Source organism: Trachemys scripta, chromosome 18 (genome assembly GCF_013100865.1).
Source record: "Trachemys scripta elegans isolate TJP31775 chromosome 18, CAS_Tse_1.0, whole genome shotgun sequence".
In the NCBI taxonomy this organism is placed as follows: Eukaryota; Metazoa; Chordata; order Testudines; family Emydidae; genus Trachemys; species Trachemys scripta.
This window is the reverse complement of record NC_048315.1, coordinates 3,919,304-3,938,730: the sequence shown is the minus strand read 5'-3', so window position 1 is coordinate 3,938,730 and position 19,427 is coordinate 3,919,304. Positions and strand designations below refer to the sequence as shown.

General features: G+C 43.2%; 1 protein-coding gene across 2 annotated transcripts in view; it reads right to left on the bottom strand.

Annotated features, from left to right (window-relative positions):
* Positions 1-8,886: 8,886 nt before the first annotated feature.
* Positions 8,887-19,427, bottom strand: part of ULK2 (unc-51 like autophagy activating kinase 2) — a 57,955-nt gene continuing 47,414 nt past the window's right edge. For both annotated transcript variants that reach the window (XM_034752979.1, XM_034752980.1), the window contains 10 exons: positions 18,737-19,023; positions 18,427-18,620; positions 17,779-17,888; positions 16,722-16,874; positions 15,731-15,939; positions 14,693-14,871; positions 13,518-13,636; positions 12,871-13,028; positions 11,698-11,833; positions 8,887-10,770 (listed from right to left, as the gene is read on the bottom strand). In XM_034752979.1, the coding sequence (XP_034608870.1) occupies positions 10,703-10,770; positions 11,698-11,833; positions 12,871-13,028; positions 13,518-13,636; positions 14,693-14,871; positions 15,731-15,939; positions 16,722-16,874; positions 17,779-17,888; positions 18,427-18,620; positions 18,737-19,023 (1,613 nt within the window). In that variant the 3' untranslated portion in view covers positions 8,887-10,702. The remainder of the gene's footprint in view (positions 10,771-11,697; positions 11,834-12,870; positions 13,029-13,517; positions 13,637-14,692; positions 14,872-15,730; positions 15,940-16,721; positions 16,875-17,778; positions 17,889-18,426; positions 18,621-18,736; positions 19,024-19,427) is intronic.

Genomic DNA, 19,427 nt, shown 5'->3' with positions numbered 1-19,427 from the left:
AACATTATACAAGTTTTGGACGGGAGGTAAATACTCCAATAAACAGCTGAAAATGCAGGTGGTTTGTGAGGGAGTAGCATGTAATCACCTTAACTGGAAGTTGACCAGGACACTTGTTAAAAACAGGTGTGTTAACTGAGTCACATGCAGACTGCATGCCAACGATCCAGAAGAGAATTTGGGAATTGGGACAGGGCGTGACTTACTTTAGGTAAATTTCTGAACCGACTTGCTTTTGCTGCTGTGCCCTCTCTGAACAGCTCATTTATAATTCTCGATACCAAGGTTACTCAAAATTCTCTCCAAAGTATCCGTTACTACACATTGTCAGATTTAGCATGGAAAATCCTACGTTAAGGAGATTAGCCCAGTTAGGACCTAAATAGCTTTGTGGATAAGGGCCCTAGACCAGCCTACACCTACAAATTAGATTGTCCGACCTGCATTGCGCAGGGCTGTGAAAACTTTTGCGCCCTGTGCAGTAGTTAGGTCATCCTAAGCCCAAGTGTAGAGGCAAGCAGGTCGATGGAAGACTTAGCTACTACCTTTCGGGGAGGTGGATTACCTCCACGGCCAAGAAAAAATTGGCCGTGGTTGTAGCAAGCGTCTGCATGACACTGCTACAGCAGCCCAGCTGTGCTGCCGCAGTGTGGCCATACCCTTAGTGCCTCAAATGGGGCTTTAGGGGCAGAGACAGTTGTTGCCAACATGCTAGAGATCAATCCAAAACTAAAACCTAACAGGGCTGTAGCTTTGCTAGGGTTGTTGGGCCATGGAACCTGTGTCAGTCTTGCCCACTAGGTGGTGGTAGAGTGCTACAGGTTCTCCCACTGATCTCCTCACTACTGGCCCTAGTCAAGAGCAGCAGCCTAACCCCCAGCCAAGTTCTACAACTTTATTCCACCCTGGCTTTTGGCTCCCCCTGCCCACCTCCATCCCTCCAGGCTCAAAGGTACAGAACATTTCCTCAGCTGGTTTGGTGGTGGTTTGGGGTTTTTTTTTTTTGGGGGGGGGAGGGATGGGGAGAGGGAGGAGAAGGACTGCAGAGGCAGGGAAGGGTTTTGTGGTTTTTGTTGTAGTGAGTACACCAAAAAGCACCTGGAGACTAGCTCTGACCACAGCAGACAAGCCACAGATCCTAGTAGCTCCGTTGCCTAAGCTCTCCATTCAGACGGTACCAGGCCCTTTTCCATGTTATGTGAGGCAAAGGGATCCCGGATCAGTCTCACTCCACGCCACACGCAGATCTGGAACAGGGAGCTTGCCAAGTCGGCTGCTTCCTGCCAACCCAGCGGGAGTCGTTACTTCTGCCCAGGCACCAGGCTCAGCTCATGAATCTGGCAGGCTGCGGCTGTCTGCACATGAGCATTGCACAAGCCGTTGCGTAAATCCCAGTGGCAAAGAGTTTGGCGTGGGAAAGATTGACGGGAACAACTGCCAGCAGCTCTATGGGATGGAGAATCTGTAAGCCAAAGAAACGGCTTACATGCTGCGATTTGCACTAGGAGGAACGGTCATTGAGCCAGGGCTGGGCTGGCTTTTAGAGAACTCCCTACAGGACTTCAGAGTGAAGATCTGAGTAGCTGAGTCTGTGTATTCCATGGAAGTTTCACCTGAATAAAGATTACAGTATCAGACCTGTTGTAACCCACACATCCCCAGAGCACCATTACAAACTTCCCTCCCCAGGGAATTCAAGCACCTCAGTCTGAACAGATTGGAGGGAAATTAGACAAGGAACTAATTCTGCTGCAGGCAGAGCAAAAGTCTTTCCCATGCCAGGCAGACGATTATTATGGGGCTTTGGAGAAGGCCATGTACGGTGCCCCTTTACAGTTAATGCTTCAGAGAGAGGGGATGGTGCAGTGGAAAAGGGAGTTTGTCTTTCATCTGTTTTTCCCAGTGTCTTGAACAAGCGCGTCTGTTCCTTGGAATATAACTGGCCCATTAGCCCAGGCACTATTATTAACATTACATTAGTGCCTTGAGGCCCCTATGCTTGGCCCTGCGCACAGGCTGAGACACAAACTGAATGGACAGGACAGAGAAATGCTGGGAAGAGAAACAGAAAGGTGAAGAGACAGAACTCAGGTCTCCTGACTCTCAGTCCAATGCCCTGTCTGCTAAACACCACAATAATGCTCTGCCATGCTTAAGGGACAGCTGGACTCAGTCACTGGTTTCCAGCAACTGGAATGCTAAAGGGGCAGCATGTTGAGTCCTTGGGGAAAGAGAAGGGCCCCCATGTCCTTCCCACTGACCCCTTGAGCTGTTAAAGCATCAGCGGCTGCAGATTATTGGGACGTGGATTTAGAAAGCATCCAGCATCTCTCGAGATCTGTGTAGCCCTCCTTGGGTGGCAGGCTGATTAGACAGACGTGTGATACAAGGAGAATGGGGGAATCCTTGAATCCGAACATGACAAGAACACATGCTGGCTTTTTGAGGGCTTGCCCATGGTAGTTTCTCACTGCTAGCAGCTTGGGGAATAATCTGTTTTTTACTCAGTCTCCAAGACACGAGGCAGAAGGGGTGTTTGTGGACAGGTAATTGAACTCCAGAGGAATCGTAAGGCAGGCAGTACTGGGGTGCCACTAGTCCCCAGTGATATAATTACGGCATCAGGTGACAGGTTTTATTGAGCAACTGAACTTAAGAGAAGCCCTCTTCCCCACCAGACTTTGTTCTGGCGTCTTCTCCCCTTGGGCCAATTAGCAAGACCGTCATTTTCCATGCCCATAAATTACAGGCATGCACAGGGTTTGGAGAACAAACCTGTCTGTGTTGTTCTCTTTCCCCCTCCCAGATGCTGCTCGAGAGGGCTTGGCAAAGGAGCGGATGGCTCAGGAGTGTGGGAGCAGGGTACAGAGTCTTCTCCCATTGGCTCTCATCACACCATTAGCTTGGAGGGAGGTGGAGTTCTGAGCATGGTCTCTGCCACTGTTTGGGCGTACATCTCCTACACCTTCCATAGACAGAGACCGTTTGGCCTTTTCCGGGAGGAAGGAGAAAAGCAAGGAGAAAAAGAGCTCAAGTGCTGATGAGCTGGGAGGAAGGGAGCTGCAACCAATAGCAGTTGGAAGCCAAAGGAACAAAGCACAATTGCAGCGAGCCGTCTCTCAGACTTAGGAGAGCCATAATAAGCAATGCATCCTGGGAACGGCTCTTAGCAAAGGGTTAAGCCAAAACCACAGTCCAGCAATGGGCAGGAAGTCAATAAGCAGAGAAAGGGCAGGGATCTGCCTGAAAGACAGACCACATCTAGCACTGTGATGTAAATATGCAGATCCCTCTGGGGCATCAGTGTCTTCCTTTGCTTTAGGCTACATCATAACAGAACAAACATGAAATTTGTTTACAGCGGGAAATATTCAAGAGACAAGCACCGCCTGGGTGTAGGGCGTCCAGATGTCCCGATTTTATAGGGACAGTCCTGATTTTTGGGTCTTTTTCTTATATAGGCTCCTATTACCCCCCACCCCCGTCCCGATTTTTCACATTTGCTGTCTGGTCACCCTACCTGGGTGAGACACAAATACATTCTCACGGTCTGCTTGCAATTATTTCAACTATTCCCTCCGTGCAGTGACTCTCCAAGAAGAAAAGGATTCTGTTCCCAAGGGGCTGGGCCAAGGCCAGCCGCATTGTATAGCGTTTTTTACAGCTTTTCCACTGTATTCCTACTATTCTTTTGAAAAGGGAGGTTTGCCTCCTTTCAAGTCCTCTTGCTGGAGGCAACACTTTATTTGCAGCTGCCTAAACACAGAGCAGAAGTAGTTTCTAATGGAACTTTCCCCTTTGCCGGGATGAAGTGGGTGGCAGTTGGATGTCAGCTCTGTACACATCACGTTTCTTCCCCAGCTCCAATTGCTTACTAGGCCTGGACTTGAACTTTGGCCCTTGCAAATACTCTGCTAGTTCACTGGCATTTTCTCACTCTGCATCATTGCCATGCTGCATGGGAGAAGAGCAGGAGGCTTTTCAGAGTGAAAAAGGAGGGTAAACAGTTTCTTTCTGTGGATTTTTATTCCAGCCTGCTGCCCCAGAGTGAAACAAATACAATAAAGGAAGCCTCCTCACTGGGGCTTGGGTTTGTGTTTGGCTGGTGAATTTGCTACCAGCAGGTTCAGTTTTGCCACAGACATTCACTGGTTATTTCTGTGGATAAACTTTTTGGGCCCAGCTACATTCTATAACCACTTCCCCATTCCCATAGTTTATCATGCTCATAGGAGATGCATTTCATTGTAGTTCCACGCTACTATATGCACTAGCTTCTGCCTATAGCTTTCTTCTTATGGTGTTTAAAAACCGAGGTTTGACATGATCTGTCAGAGAGTATTGTTGATAGCTGGTACTGGATGGATACAATGAACTCTGCTGGGATGGCTTAAAAACTACACTTGACTTGTGTCCAGCAACCCCCAAGGCTAAGCTGGAGTCACTCGACTGCCAGCTACTGCCTCCCTGGTATCACATGATGTGAAGTGATAATTCCTTGGATCCATCAAGCATGTTCTTCCAGATACCTGTGGTGCCAAAACTTATCCAGAAGGGGCCAATATTTCCTTTCAGAGGCAGGACCTCACCCTGGAGTTCCACGCTGCTTTTGTCAGCAGCGGACAGGATTCACTCGTCATTGGGGCTAGAGCCGAAGATCACCCAACTTCCAGATTTCTCATATATTGTTAACAAAACTCACTAGAAACGACATGGTGCAGATGCTGGAATGACACTCACCCCAGAATATAGTCGCACCCTGTTAAACAGAGGTCTGATGACTGTATACACTGTCTCTTTAAATAAAAGCTCAGTGTTGTAAATGATGGTTTTGTTTCTGATATTTATATGGCAAGGATTTGTAAAGCTGTCAATACTTAGTAAATAAATAGTATAAGAAAGTTCTTATCCTGGTACGGGGTTAGTTCTGGGTCATCTACTTACGTCAGCCCTCCTTAGGCCCGGGGCCTGGTATGGCAAAGCTGAAAGCTTACAGGCCTCAGCCTTGCATTACAGCCTTACTTTGCCAATATACATTCATTATTCAAAGGCTCGTCAATCTTACACTCCTATCCTACATAAACCTATCCATCACATATTACTTTATTATACTTAGCTACAACAATAAGTCCTCTATTAAGTGAAAACATTTGGCTACATATGGATCTTGTTACACTTATGCACCATGATCTGCACTGGCTTCCTACATATTTCTGGATGCAATCCAAGATGTTGATTTCAACCTACAAAACCTTACAGGGATTGGGTCCCAGCTACCCTAGTGAGCCTCTCTTCCTGGATGATCTCAATTGCTGTGAAATTGCATCAGCTATAGAATACGTCCAATTTTGGTTCACCAAATGTGTTCAATTTGAGATCACGGGGCAAATCCAATCTGCGTTCACAGCCTTTTCCTTGGGTTGCGGAGAGTGGGGGAGAGAACATGCTTTGGTTTTGGAGGGGTTTGGCAGGACCCTAGACAGTGATCCTCAATTTGTGTTTTTTATAAGTAGGGCCCTGCCAAATTAATGGCCATGAAAAACGCATCACTAACCATGAAATCTGGTCTCCCTCCCATGAAGTCTGGTCTTTTGTGTGCTTTTACCCTATACTGCACAGATTTAATGAGGGAGACCAGTGTTTCTCAAACCGGGGGTCCTGAGCCAAAAGGGGTTTGGACAAGGTTATTTTTTCGGGGGGGGGGGAGGGAGGGGTCACAGTATCGCCACCCTTACTACTGTGCTGTTTTCAGAGCTGGGTGGCTGGAGAACACTGACTGTTCGCCAGGGGCCCCACTCTGAAGGCAGAGCCTCACCAGCAGCAGTGCAGAAGGGTGGCAGTACTATACCGTGCCACCCTTACTTCTGCACTGCTGCCTTCAGAGTTGGGCGGCTGGAGAGTGGTGGCTGCTGACCAAGGGCCAAGCTCTGCAGGCAGCAGCACAGAAGTAAGGGTGGCAATACCATACCAGGCCATCCTTACTTCTGCGCTGCTGCTGGCAGCGCCTCTGCCTTCAGAGCTGGGCTCCCGACGAGCAGCTGCTGCTCTCCAGCCACCCAGCTCTGAAGGCATCACCACCAGCAGTAAGGGTAGCAGTACTGTAATCCCCCCCCCATAACCTTGTAACCCCCCACCCCACAACTCCTTTTTGAGTCAGGAACCCTACAATTACAATACCATGAAATTTCAGATTTAAATAGCTGAAATCATGAAATTTACGATTTTTAAAATCCCATGATCGTGAAATTGACCAAAATGGACCATGAATTTGGTAGGGCCCTATTTATAAGGGTGCATCCACAGTGCAAGAACTACACGTTGGCTGCCTGCTCAAGCTAACTTGTATCTAGCTAGCATGAGCAAGAATAGGAGTGAAGACTGGGGAACCAAGTATGTACCCAGGTCTGTGCTGGGCTAGTGTGGAAGCCCGTGCTATCTTCACTATCCTTGTTACCCATGCAGCTGGATTCAAGCTACCTTGGGTTGACTAGCCTGTGCCTAGCTTTTGCTGCACAGACCTACCCTTGGCATCCATTGTGTCTATAGACTTGTCTGGGTGCATTAAAAACAAGTCACAAAACCAGGCCAGAGAGGCACAAGATGGAAGAGATGTAGATACAGAAGGTACAAATCCAGGAAGCTGGCCAGCATACACATGGAGATAAAGGAGAGTCAGAAATAGCTTCTGAAATTGCTGTTAAAAAGAAAAAGGCTTTAAAGAGCCTAAATGAATAAAAGCCGCTCAGTTCATTTTATGGTGTCACTTGTTTTGAGGGCAGTGGCTGACCTCATGTTTGTGAGAGCAACATACAGTCGTACAAAGCAACGATCTATAGGCTGCATTGTAAACATAGCTGGAGCGATGGAAAATGTGAAAGCAAGCAAACAAGAGAAAAGCAATTGGCGCAAAGACTTGAACAAGACTCAGCAGCGACATTTGCATTCAATTAGCTTTCAGCTGAAGACGGGGAGGGTCTGCTGCCTACAAAAGGCAGTGCCAACGTTTAGCTAGACTGGGCTCCTACTGAATAAGAGATGTTCGTAAAGGGGATACTCAGATATGCCTCACTGCTCTAGGGTGCGGAGTCGCTAAGCATATGCCCTCTGCATTTATTAGGTCAAGTAAAGGCTGAGGCATTAAAGAGGATGTTGTTTAGGATAAAAGGAGACTTGAAAACAGCCAAGGAAATTTTGGCCATTTGAGAAGATAGCGTCAAGCAGATTTCAGAGGAGAGGAAATTAAGAGTGAAGGAGGGAAAAGTGGAGATCAGGCTACAGAGGAATGAGGTCTCATGGCAGCTTGGCTGTCCGATGCTCAAAGCATCAACAGGCTCTGAAAACAGCAGCATCCAACTTTCCTTGTACTAGGGGAGAAGAAAAGCTGTCCCCCATTTTCTGTCCTGCTGGGCAAATGGAGTCTTGTCTTCCTCAATCTCCCCTCCTCTCTGAAATGCAAGTCAAAGAACTGGAAGATACTTTTCAAAATATCAATTGACTCAATAATGAGTGCCTCAGAGTTGACCTAACTTAAAATGGAGTACAGGTGGGGAAATATTCATAGAAAAGAGAATATTTTGAGATCTCACTGGTGGGTTAAAAGAATGTTTTGATGTGATCTACACAACGAATTTAACCAGAATTCATTGTCTGCACCAGAGGAAAAGAAGGGAATTCAGCTTTCCCACTGTAAAAAAATAGCAAAGTCAGAATGTAAACGGGTTTTCAAGATGCTCAGTGGACATTATGCACTATAGAGAGGAGAAAAAAATGTAGGTACTACTAAACATGATCCTCTTAAGGGGAGATAAAATCCACTGCATCCGAATTAGAAATACAGTACTGAAGGGGTGAAATGTTTCCCCTTGATTTCTGTTTTTTTAAAAGGGTAAGAAAACTTCTGGTAGAATCAGACACTTGCTGTTCAATGGAGAGAGCTGGAGCTAGGAGACAACTTCAGAATCTGTGTTGAAAGTTTACACAGAAAGACAGGCCATGTTCAACATTGGTAGTCTCCTCCTCCTGAAAACCAGCAAACAAGAATGGCCTTTTCTTCTCCCTCCTGTTTGTGCAGCTGTAGACTGTTGGCAGGAGCAGAGCGGGAGAGAGAGAGAGAGAGCGCCTGAATTCTGTGAAAGACAACGAGTTCTTGGGAAAAGCCCCCCGTTTCCCAGACCTTTGTATTAGGGCCAGATGCATGTTCAGCTATTCCAGCAGCACACCGTGCTCCTCCCTTTCCATTTTCTTTTATAATTAGGGTCCAGTTCTGAGCAGCTTTTTTCTTTTTCTGGCAAATGTTGGAAAATCTTGATAGTCTAGCAAAGAAAAAACAGCCCTTTCCCAGCTACTCTACCACACTCCACTGGGGAAGCAGCTTCAGCAGCACAATGGAAAGGATTAAATTTTGCGACTTTTAGCAGGTAGAAATGTCATTTAGAACCAGCCCGTCTATCAGGTGTATGTCATTACACGTGTTTCTAGCAGCTCGAACGCTGAGCCTCTTTGCTCAAGGCAATTAACAGGCATTTCACTGAAAGATTTCCAGCTCTTATCCAAAAATCTGTTTAGCATCTTGATTTTCAAATCCATGACATTTTAAAAAAGAAAATCAGGGTTAACAGGTTTTGCTTTAAGGAAAGGTAACTTCAGTACATGTCGTGCTGGCGACCATTCTGTCACCAAAGAGGTTGAGCACAAGCAGCAATGCAGCTCCATCACGCTGCTCTGCCAACATGCCTCAGCTGATTGTTGCCAGACACACCTCTTGGCCTGTGAAGCAAGTTTAATCTCCAGGGCCTGTTCAGTCCTTGATTTAAACACTAGCCAATACTGCAGTGTTTTTTTAATATAAGGGCCCCCAATCACAGTGCAAGATACAAACTAAGGTTGTACCATAGAAACACGTCTGGTGTCAGTCTTTATTTTACCTGAATATACATTTATACAGGCCATAATAAAAAGGCTATTATGCAACAGTTCAGTGAGTTATTACCTAGTTTCAAGAATAATGCATGCAGTTACAAAGGAGAGGTAGAAACACTGTATTAAAGACCTAAAAATACAAACATTATATAAATAAACACTTTCAAATTAACTGTTGGAATTTCATACAGATAAATAAGGGTAAAAGTACATTACTTTGTCAAAGTAAAGGAAACACATGGTTATCAGTACACTAAAACAATATTGATGTAAGAGAACTGTACAACTTTGTAAAATAGTTCAGACCACGGTATCTAAAAGAGGATTAAAATGATTTTGTCCTGGACAATGGTTTATTCAAGTATTCAAGCAGTTGAGTAATCCCCCCCACACCCAAAAAAAACCCCTTCCAAAAGTAAAATATAGGAACCATTTCCAGAGAAGATGATCTGCCTAAATACTTTGTGAATTGCTGTTCTGATGATCTGAAGGGATGCTTGAAATGATAAGTGCCTATGAGGCTATGGGAAGCTTCCCGCCTCTCCCTAAAAATGCATACACAAATACCCTGATTTTTCACGCACTGTATGTAGAAATCCCACATCACTAAATCAGCATCCCGATTCCAAACCTTATTTCTAGTCTCACCTGGCTCCTAACAGAGCCTCTCAGTTTACAGTATTTGTTTTAATACTGTCCAAGATACAGGATACAGAGAGCTGTTATACTTACAGAGACTGCAGGCAATAATGCACATACTGCATGCACAACAAAAGATGCAACCAAACCTATATAGAAAGCAAACAACCAGCAACTCAAAACATTTCCATTACTGAGAAAGTCTGTAGCAGTAGTTACTCAAGTATTAGATAAATAGGTATAAAATGGAAAGGTTCACATGAATACAAGTTTTTACAGGTTGTCTGAAAGTCTTCTAGAAGCTACATTTGAAATTCTGAAAAGGGTTTTATATACACCGAAATAAAACTTTTTCAGCTAAGTCCATTGTGCCTTTTCTCTTGTTTTTTTTTTAAATTAATAGTTCTTCAAAAATGAATGTACAGTTGCTTTAGTAAATTAGTGCAATACAAACTGTCTTGGAAGAAGAGCATCTAGTTGTATCCATATCAGCTGATAAAATTGTTTGAGTATTTTGAAGAGATGGAGCAAAATTTCTTCCAGTGACCTCTTCCTCCCCTTCTTTAAAAGGTACTTACTTCCCACCCTTCCTCTATTCACTGATGAACTGTATTTACAAGATGTAAGCTCGGATCCAGACAAGCTTAGCCACAAAAGCTTCAAACTGCAGGTTTATACATTTGGAATTTCATACCCTCATTCAACAGTCTGATACTGGCAATTAAAAAACAATCTTCCACAAACCTTTGAGTGGAATCTCCCTATGGAAACACAGCTTTGTATACTTTGTGAAGAAGGATCCATTCTGAATAGTCCTTAATAAGGAAAATAAAATTGATTGTTGTAGTTAAAAGTACATGTACAAAGTTCAGTTAGAAACGTGAAGACCTATTTCTTTTAAATTCTGCTGCTAGGAGGAAAAAGGGATGAGTGACTGTATCAGTAAGGCAGATTTTCTATAAATGTTGTACTTTTGGATTTTTTCCTCTTTGAATTTACTGCTGTTTCTTTGGTAGTCACCACAGAACTTTAAAAACTGTCTTCCACAGGGCAGTGGGACAATGACAACAATTAAGCTGTAGCAAAAAAAAGTACGTCACTGAGTGGTCCCTTCTGTTCACACCGCCTGGTCCTTGGGGTACTGCTACTGTTCATATACAGCCACTGTGCTATAGCAAAGTGCAGAGAGCCGTCGCTCAATACTAGATTTATCTGGAAAAAAAAAACCACAAATGTTAAAGTACCGTCAAGTTCTGAACACATCAAGTGCAAATTCATTTCAGTGCAGAAAGAATAAAAGCATTGCATCCAAACGGACATGGCTCTTCAGGTTATACAGCAGCATCAGCTAAGGACGAGCACTTGAAAACCATCCAAACTGGCTGCTCCTCTCGTGCTTGCTGCTTTTATAGGCTATGCTTAATCACGAAATTACACATTTACATATATTTAAAATAGATAAGTGCTCATCTTACACTCCAGGTGCCTCCCCCATGAGTTAAATATACAAGGCAGGTAATAAATATCAGCCAAAGGAAGTTCATCTGCATTCAGAGGATTTTATTAAAAAGGTTAAACACAAAGCTCGGCACAGTGATTTTTGCGCACTGTTTGTGTTTAGTCTGGTTTCAGAAGTCCAGCATTTATCCTTTGGATTTACTTGTTAAATTGAATTTATTACAAATCTACTTTTGCCCTTCATTTGTCCAGTTTTCCACTTTTGGAACACAGATTTGTTCCTCTGAGTTCTTACATTTTAAAAACTCTTGTCTTAGTCATCAGGAATAGCTTCCGCTACAAGTGCAATACTGCGAAAGGCTTTGTGCCCTGAGATGTAGCAGCATTTGCCTTGTGAAGAGGCTTGGGGTGGACTGCCATGGATCGACAAACAATACTAGAGGTGAAATCCTGGCTCTCCTGAAGTCAATGGCAAAACTCCCATTGACTTCAACTGGGCCAGGATTTCACCCAAAATATTAGACCCATTTATTCTGTTCTCCGCAGCCAGATGTTGCTATTTTTATAATAAAGAAACACTTTATGCATTTTGAAGAGAAGTAGAGGATCAAGTTTTTTACGCTCTCTGAAATTTTCAGTTACTACCAGGGTACACAAAATACACCCTCCAAAATAACTTACATTTGTGAACGTTTTCTATATCTCCAGGGTCCTGCAGTATCTTAGTCAGTCCTTCCAGCAGCATGGCTGCTTTGTGGTATCGATATGTAATATCTTCTGTCTGCTGAAACATCTCGTCTAGTGCTGCTGACTGAACCTGGAAGCATTCATTAGCATCAGCTATATGAATTGTTCTAAGCAAATACTATTAAAAAAATTTGTCTCAGAGAACTGACTGATAAATGAGTATCACTCTGTGGATGCTAACTAACAGTGCTTCTGTACCTTAAATATGCTGGTCTGGTTTTATAATTTTTAATATAATCTTATGGAGAAGTTACAGGAAAGTAAGTGTTCACCTAATGGCACACAGAAAGAGTCCTGCATGTAGAGACTGTGAAATGCTTTATGATCCTTTACTATTAAGCATGGTACAGTATATACGTACATTTCAAATTGTAACTACTCACATATACACACACCTGTTATCAAGCTAATTTTATTTGTGAGAGAAACTAATTTGTATGTGGCTACCAAGTCATGGATGTTAAATACAGTGGATACTTGCCAAGATCTTATGTCTAACACCACTATTTATCCAATTCCATTTCACCAGAACTTTCCCTTATCTGAAAGGTAAGTAAATCTCCTAATGTGATACAGTTGCTGCACCTTGTTCCCGGGTTTATCCAAACAGCTGTGTACTCAAAACTTGTCAGATACACAGATACCTTTTCCCCATGTTTCTTTATTAACATTTTTATTTTCTATAGACCTGCTGACACACTTCTCCAACCTAGGAGTCCCCCAACTCTAAACAACTCCCTAAACTAAAACCAGCTGATTGGGAAGCTGTGTGTGTTCTGTTTCTACACTTCAGTAAGCTTTATTGTGTGATACTCCAGCGCACAGAAGCCCATCATGGACTGTATAGCTTAGCAGTGCATTTTGTGGTGTCTATATACAAAACCTGCTGATGTGTGGGAAAACCTCAGAGCAACTGTATCAGCAAGGAACTTCAGAAATGATCTGGGGGAAGATTACATCAGTCCTGGCACCAACGGGATTAAGGCCAAACATGCAGTGCTATCTGATTAGATTAGAGAGATGTGTGAGAGGAGGTCGTGCCCATCACAAGTGTTACTACTTTTACTGATCTCAATACCCTAAATGCAAGTGAAAGGAATGATTTACCATTTCCACAGCACAGTTGTAGATGAGTTTCTCCGCGGTCACACTGTTGATTTCATCTACAAATCTTTGCTTGTCAGAGAAAAAACGATTCAGCTTTTCTGTCAGCTTCTTACACATGGTGATGCAGAATTTATATCGTTCATTCAGAGTTTTGACAACTGGAGAAAGTCAGTGTTAAGAAGAGGTTAAAACATTTAAATTCAACTTAACAGGGTAGCTTTCTAATCAAGTGAGTTTCTCTCTTTGTAGTTTTATTTTACCATCTACTGTGTCATTTTTGCTGTCGGGAAAGTATATCAAATAATTTTCACTTCATATTAATAATCACCCATTCCCTAACCACTAACGTCGTCTTTTAGTCATAGTAATTAAGCAGTTCTGTGTCTGCAGTTCTCTCTCTCCAGAAGTACAAGTAAGCATGGTCAGTTCTGGAAAGCGCTAAGATACCTCTTTGCCCAGCTGATTTAGTCGAAGTTTCCTTAGGGACTAGTACAGATGCAGGCAGGAAAGGGAGTATGGTGTCTGGCCACAGAGAGATCCTGAATGTTTCAACTTAATTCTTTTCAGTGATGGGCCAAATAAAGGTCAATAATTCACAAGCAAAGGAAATGAAAAGATCAGTGTCCTCAAGCAATGGCTGCGTATACCTTGTTTAACAGCAGTGGATGGGTTCAGTTTTCCCGATTTGATCTGTGCTTTGGCCAGATGCAGAGAAGATGCTAGTAGCTGCGCTGCTTTCATATACAACACCAGCTGCTCTACTTGTCTGGAAAAAAATAATTTTAGCATTTCTGATTTTTAAAGATTTTCTTCTTTTTCAAATAGAGATATTCGACCCACAGCCAGACGCTCAGATATTAACCAGACACCCTCCCAATGGCTCTGCTCCCCACACTATGTGCTGGCAGGAAATAACTGTCGGGGAGTGAGGAAACAGGTGTCCAAAAATGACAAAGCACCCCTGGCCCTCTGTGCAGCACTGGTTGGGAGAGAACCCGTCTCTCTGGCCGGGAGAGAGTGCACATATAACCTTTGCTTTCATGTACAAAATAGAACCCAATTTGTTGTTTGTAGGTTAATTACATGAGGCCAATGTCCTTCCAGAAAGCCCCTGCTTGCACTTTTCTCTTGAGTGTCCTTACAACCATCCCTCCCCCACCACCTAGGGGTTACTTGCAGAATTCCAACATTTGGGACCATCACACACATTAGTTTTTTTTTTTTTTTTTTTTTTTTTTTCAGGAAGGGAGAAATGACTGAGATTTTCACTCCCATCTCCAGCATGTTCATCTTATTTCTCCTCCCTTCTAAAGGTTTCACATCAGGACTGAGCTGCTTCTCTGACAGAAGCTTAGATGTGACTCCCTTTGGAACTAGGTATTGCTGCTCCTGGGTCAGCCAGAGATGGTTACTGACAGAGTCATGCAAAGAGCTCCCTTTTCCCCATATCTGGGGGTGTGAAGACTGGAGCTCAGATTCCCAGGCATGACAAAGCGTAACACTGCTCCAGGCAGCAGCCGCCAACCTTGCCCTCCACTCATCTGACAGTTCAGAGAAAAAGAACAACCCCCCTCCCCACCAAACACTTTCCCTCTCCCAGAATTCCTTGTTATTCATCTGCCAGCTCATTTCAGTCTTTTCTCTGCCTCTCTATAGGCCTTTTTGCTTTTCAGTTGTTAAAGAACGTTCATACTACCACCAAACGTTCCCTAAAGCAGAAAGGTCACTTCTGACAAAGTCAAAACGAGGACTGTCATGTGCAGACATATGAATTCATCTGAAATTCACTAATTCTATAACAACTACTTAGCCAAATACCTACCCCCATTCTTTGCTTAGCTGGCTTATCTGATCAACAACCACACTCTCCTGAATCTGATACAATGACACGGCAGAGGTGCACAGTTCTGGGTTTCCTCCGCGTACTGCTGTCAGGTCCAGTACACATTCTATAAATGTCAACATCATGTTCAGATGACGCAGTGTATCTGTATGTTCTCTCTGTCAGAAGGAAAAGACGACAATTTAATCACAATAGGCCATGTGGCAAATACAGGGCAGCTATCTGGGGAATAGTCAGCATCTCGGCAACACTGTGCAACACACACAGTATTAATACCAATAGCAGGAACTCAAGAACCCACTAGGTCAAAGGGAATTGAGATGAATTATCTTGCTTTTAAAACAAATCTAAACATATTGCAGATGTACGCTAAAACCTTGTAACAAACACCCAAAGAGTAGGACACTGAGCTCTAAGTTTGTTGAAACCAATCTGTAGAGTGGCTAAAGAACTCACAAGTGGCATGTATTATTTATTATTTTATCAGCAACCACAAGGATGCTAGACACTTGTATAGGAGAAACCAAAAGAAGTGTTCAGCTTTTATTGTATAACATATTTGGTATCTAACAACATAGTTGATCTAAAGCTTCAGTATTTAACGTCTGCTTTACTCCAATTTAAATTCAGATCTACAATCACTAGGTTCATTCTGATTAAAGTGCTGGCACAATTCCCTGTTTGCTGGCTTTGGACAAGCAGTAAGCTATGGCAGGGTGTGCACTGTCACTCAGCACACATGTGCATTGATTTGGCACTGAAATAGTGTCCTATCAGTGGAAAGCTTTGTTAAACCAAAGCAGACATGCTCATTTTGTCACCTACGAAAGGACAGGAGATACAAGGAATAACTGTCAGCGAGAAAAGGACAAACAGAGAGGGAACTTTTTTCAAGCTTTACAAAGGGATATTGTCCAGTAAAAAGGAAACTATTAAAAGCACTATTCAGGCAGATCCTCAGCCATATTTCCATCATTTCTAGGCATTAAACATGACAAAACATTAATTTTTCTGTACCTCCATTAATGTTTCCTCGGGCAGTTCAGGAGCTTCAAAAGTGATAAAACCCTCTAAGCTGGGAGGTGAAGTACCATAAGACATGTACTTCAGACTTGGAGCTGCCTCTGCTCCAGGAGGAGAAGAACCCATATAAATACCGGGAGGGGAGCCCATATATACACGGCCACTAGTAGAGCAGAGAGACCCTCCAGAACTGTTTGATCCAACTATAGGAAAAATAAAACACGTTCAGTCCAACAGCTTAGTCTATCTGGCAGCTCTGGGCTAAAGTTAATATAAAGCAGAAGTCACCACAAATTCACAAGTTTCTCATTATGCTTTATATCGTCGGTCCAGCACCTAAGCAGCAGTCCTTATTGGACAGTGAAGATTTATAAAATGGGCATTGTGAGAAGAAAAAGTGATTGGCTGACAAGGATTCTGACTGCAGGTATCCGGTCAAATTCGACAGACAGAATCAAGTTCACAAAAACACCCTTATGCAGATATGCTGGACATCCACACTTCAAATGGAAGAAGGCATTTAGCCTGTTGGCTTCTATATTTCAAAGCACATACTAAGGTGTGCTAGAATCCAGTATGCTTGCAAACCTTGTGCATTATTCCTTGCATACTGTGTAACACCAAAGGGCAGAAACAGGTTTAAAAATCTACTTTTTTATATCTTGGAACAAACAACTGTGTATGCCATCTGAACCAACTTTAGATCCCATCACAGACATGGTGTAGACTGTCACAAAAGTACACTGTAGAATGTTCAACTAGCAGCTCTACCCCTCTCTTAAGGAGAGAAAAAGTCAGAAGACTTAGACTGACATTCCTCTCTAGTCCTGATTATTGTTTAACACCTGCTACAGCATTGTCCCGAGGCCCTACTGTGCCATGCACCTTACAAACACGGGCGAAGAATCAGGTCCCAGTTCCAAAGAACTTACAAATTTAGGCATTACATTTGCCAAAGATACATTGTTTGAAAGGGGTGTCTTACCTGAAGTTGTTCTAGTTCTGAGGACCATATGGGTGCAAGTAGGAGGGGTAGCACTGTTTGGAGGGGAACCCACAGTAAACATTACTGCCCTAGAACTTGCTCCAGTTCCCATGGAAGGAGGTGCCATTGCAATTCCACAGGCCCCTGCTGGAGCTGGAATAAAAGGTTTACATGGTATGATGATACAATACACAGCACTCTCTGAAACAGAGCCAGACTTTGGACTAAGACTGGGGAAAAATGAGGGCATCTTTGAAGTCTGACAGCAAATAATACCATATGCCACAAGTAGTGCTGGGCCACTTGGCTGAACACAAACAGAACTAAGATGCACCCTTAGCTTTCACATCCCCTTCCAAGTTCCACTTGAAACTAAATTTGCTCTTAGCTCTAAACTCTTCTCCTCGTGGAAGAGAACTAGAGATTACTTTTGAAAACCTGGAGACAGTGCTTAGACCCTATGGAAATAGATGCTATAGAAAATAAGATAGGCAGGAAGGAGGCTGAAAAAAAAAAAAATCAGGCCTCCATGGATAGCACCCTGGTTTCAAAAAAATATTGGGAATTCTAGCCATTAGGTTGGTACAGCATTCTCTGTTGACTAGTTTATGGAAGGCACAATCACTAGCCTTAGAAGATAAGACAAGCCAGCATGATGGAAGCTAACCTCTATGAGAAAACAAGCTGGAATAAGAAGATGGAGTTGCAACAGAGGTATTGAAAAGAAAACAAAAAACAAAAACAAAAAAACAACAACCCCAAATGAGCATACACAGTTCTGATATTTTTATCATTAGGGCAGTTCTGGGACGCTCCTATTTACAGACAGTGCCCAACTATATATGGTGCTTTATAAAGATATTCAACATACACATGCAGAAATCTTCTGAACAGTTTATGTTTGTGTCCAAGTATTTTCAGAACCAACATGAGTGTTGGTGACACAGCAACCACTTTAACCAGTGAGAATGTCCATAAAAACTCCTAATACTGATGGAATGATAATTTGGCTGTATGCTTTAAACTACAATAATATCTGAATGAATCTGTTCTTTACCTGTATCCATTGGTCGCTCAGCATTGAGGCTGTCTGTGCTGCCCTGATATAACTGGCCACCAAGGATAGTCTTCGCTTGCTGATCTGACAACTTCCCAGTACTGACAGATCTACACAGAAAAGCAAATGAAAATGGAAAAAATTCTCAATGTAGCCTCCTCTGCACCTCACAACTGAGGGTGGCTTTGTGGTAGATGTTACACATCTGATTTCAAGAATTCTCTGTAGTATCAACACTGGACTTACTGAAATAAAACGGACTACAATCGTGCAAAGACCCCAAAGGTTAAGACAGTATTTCAAGTTTAGCCATATTAAGTTTATCAGAATTCTGAAGTAAAAACTGGAAGGAGGCTAATGGTGGGGACTAGAACTCCAAATTTAGACGATCAAAACAAATAAAAGGGAACTTAACAGCAATACGGTGAAGCAGTCCAGGATGTCAACACTATTTTTTTTTTACACTGAACGTGAGGTTTCTGTGGTACACACTAACCTCCAATGTCTCCATAACAAGAAACATCTCAGAACAAACCACAGGCTATAAATTGCATGCAACAGCACTCTGGTTTCAGAATAGCATGGCAATTCTATAGACAAGTTATGCCTACACAATGTCTGCAGTTTGTAAACAGATATGATTTCTACCTGCCAAAGGGAGCCTTGCTGTGCTGTTCTACTGTCTGTTTTTCACTTCCTTGTGTCGTGTGGAAGTGCGTGAAATCCCTTGGGTCAGTCATGTCTTTAGACTGCAATGGGACATCCGCCGAACTCTGACGACTAACCAAGGCCAGCAAGTTTGAGGATGCTTGAGTCTTAGGTATCTTGAAAGGAGCAGTTGCCTAAACAAGCATTGAATCTGGTTAGCATACAAGTGAGTACTCTCAGATACTGAGATAGCTGTAAGTAAGTACTATATCGTAACAATTTTTTTCAGACAGAATTAAGTTTAACAAACCTTAGTGGGAGAGCCAATAATTGTTGGTAATGGAGTTTTAAACAGCCAGTCTGAGCTCCTAGGTGATGATCCCATATGTTTTGTAGGTGATGTTCCCAGGCTGACTGGCCTACTTGGCTGTGGAGAGTAGCTATACCCATACCCTGCATATGATGGGCATACAGGGTCTGAATGTTGCTTTCGAAGCTTCTGTTTGTTCTGGTAGATATCTGTTAGAGTCGGGGTACTCTGCAGCCTGGCTCCCATCAAGAGGGACTGTGGTGACTGAGACTGTGGTATTGGAGAACCTGGGAAGAGGCACCAAGAAGAAAGTGTGATTCTGCTGGCAGTGACTTCAAAACAGTCCTACAAAATATGAACCATTAAGCGATTCTGAAATTAATCTGAAAGGACAGAGTTTTATATTGTTGTGAGATATGTTTGTTCATCAGCTGGCAGGAGGAGTGGATTCAGAATGCCAACTGCCCGAACTAAAGGCTAGACGTACATCGAGGAGTGATACACAACATGGTCAATTGTCCAAAGGGACAGGATTTCAAGGTGACAGCTGTACTGGTTGCTTCAGAACCTCTGGAGAGTTGAGCCATAATTAATGAAATGGTCAGCTCCAACAGGTACAGCACAACACGTGGTTAACTCTCAATTAAACAGCCAAGAGCCCGGATAAAAGAAAGAGTAATAGAATTACACT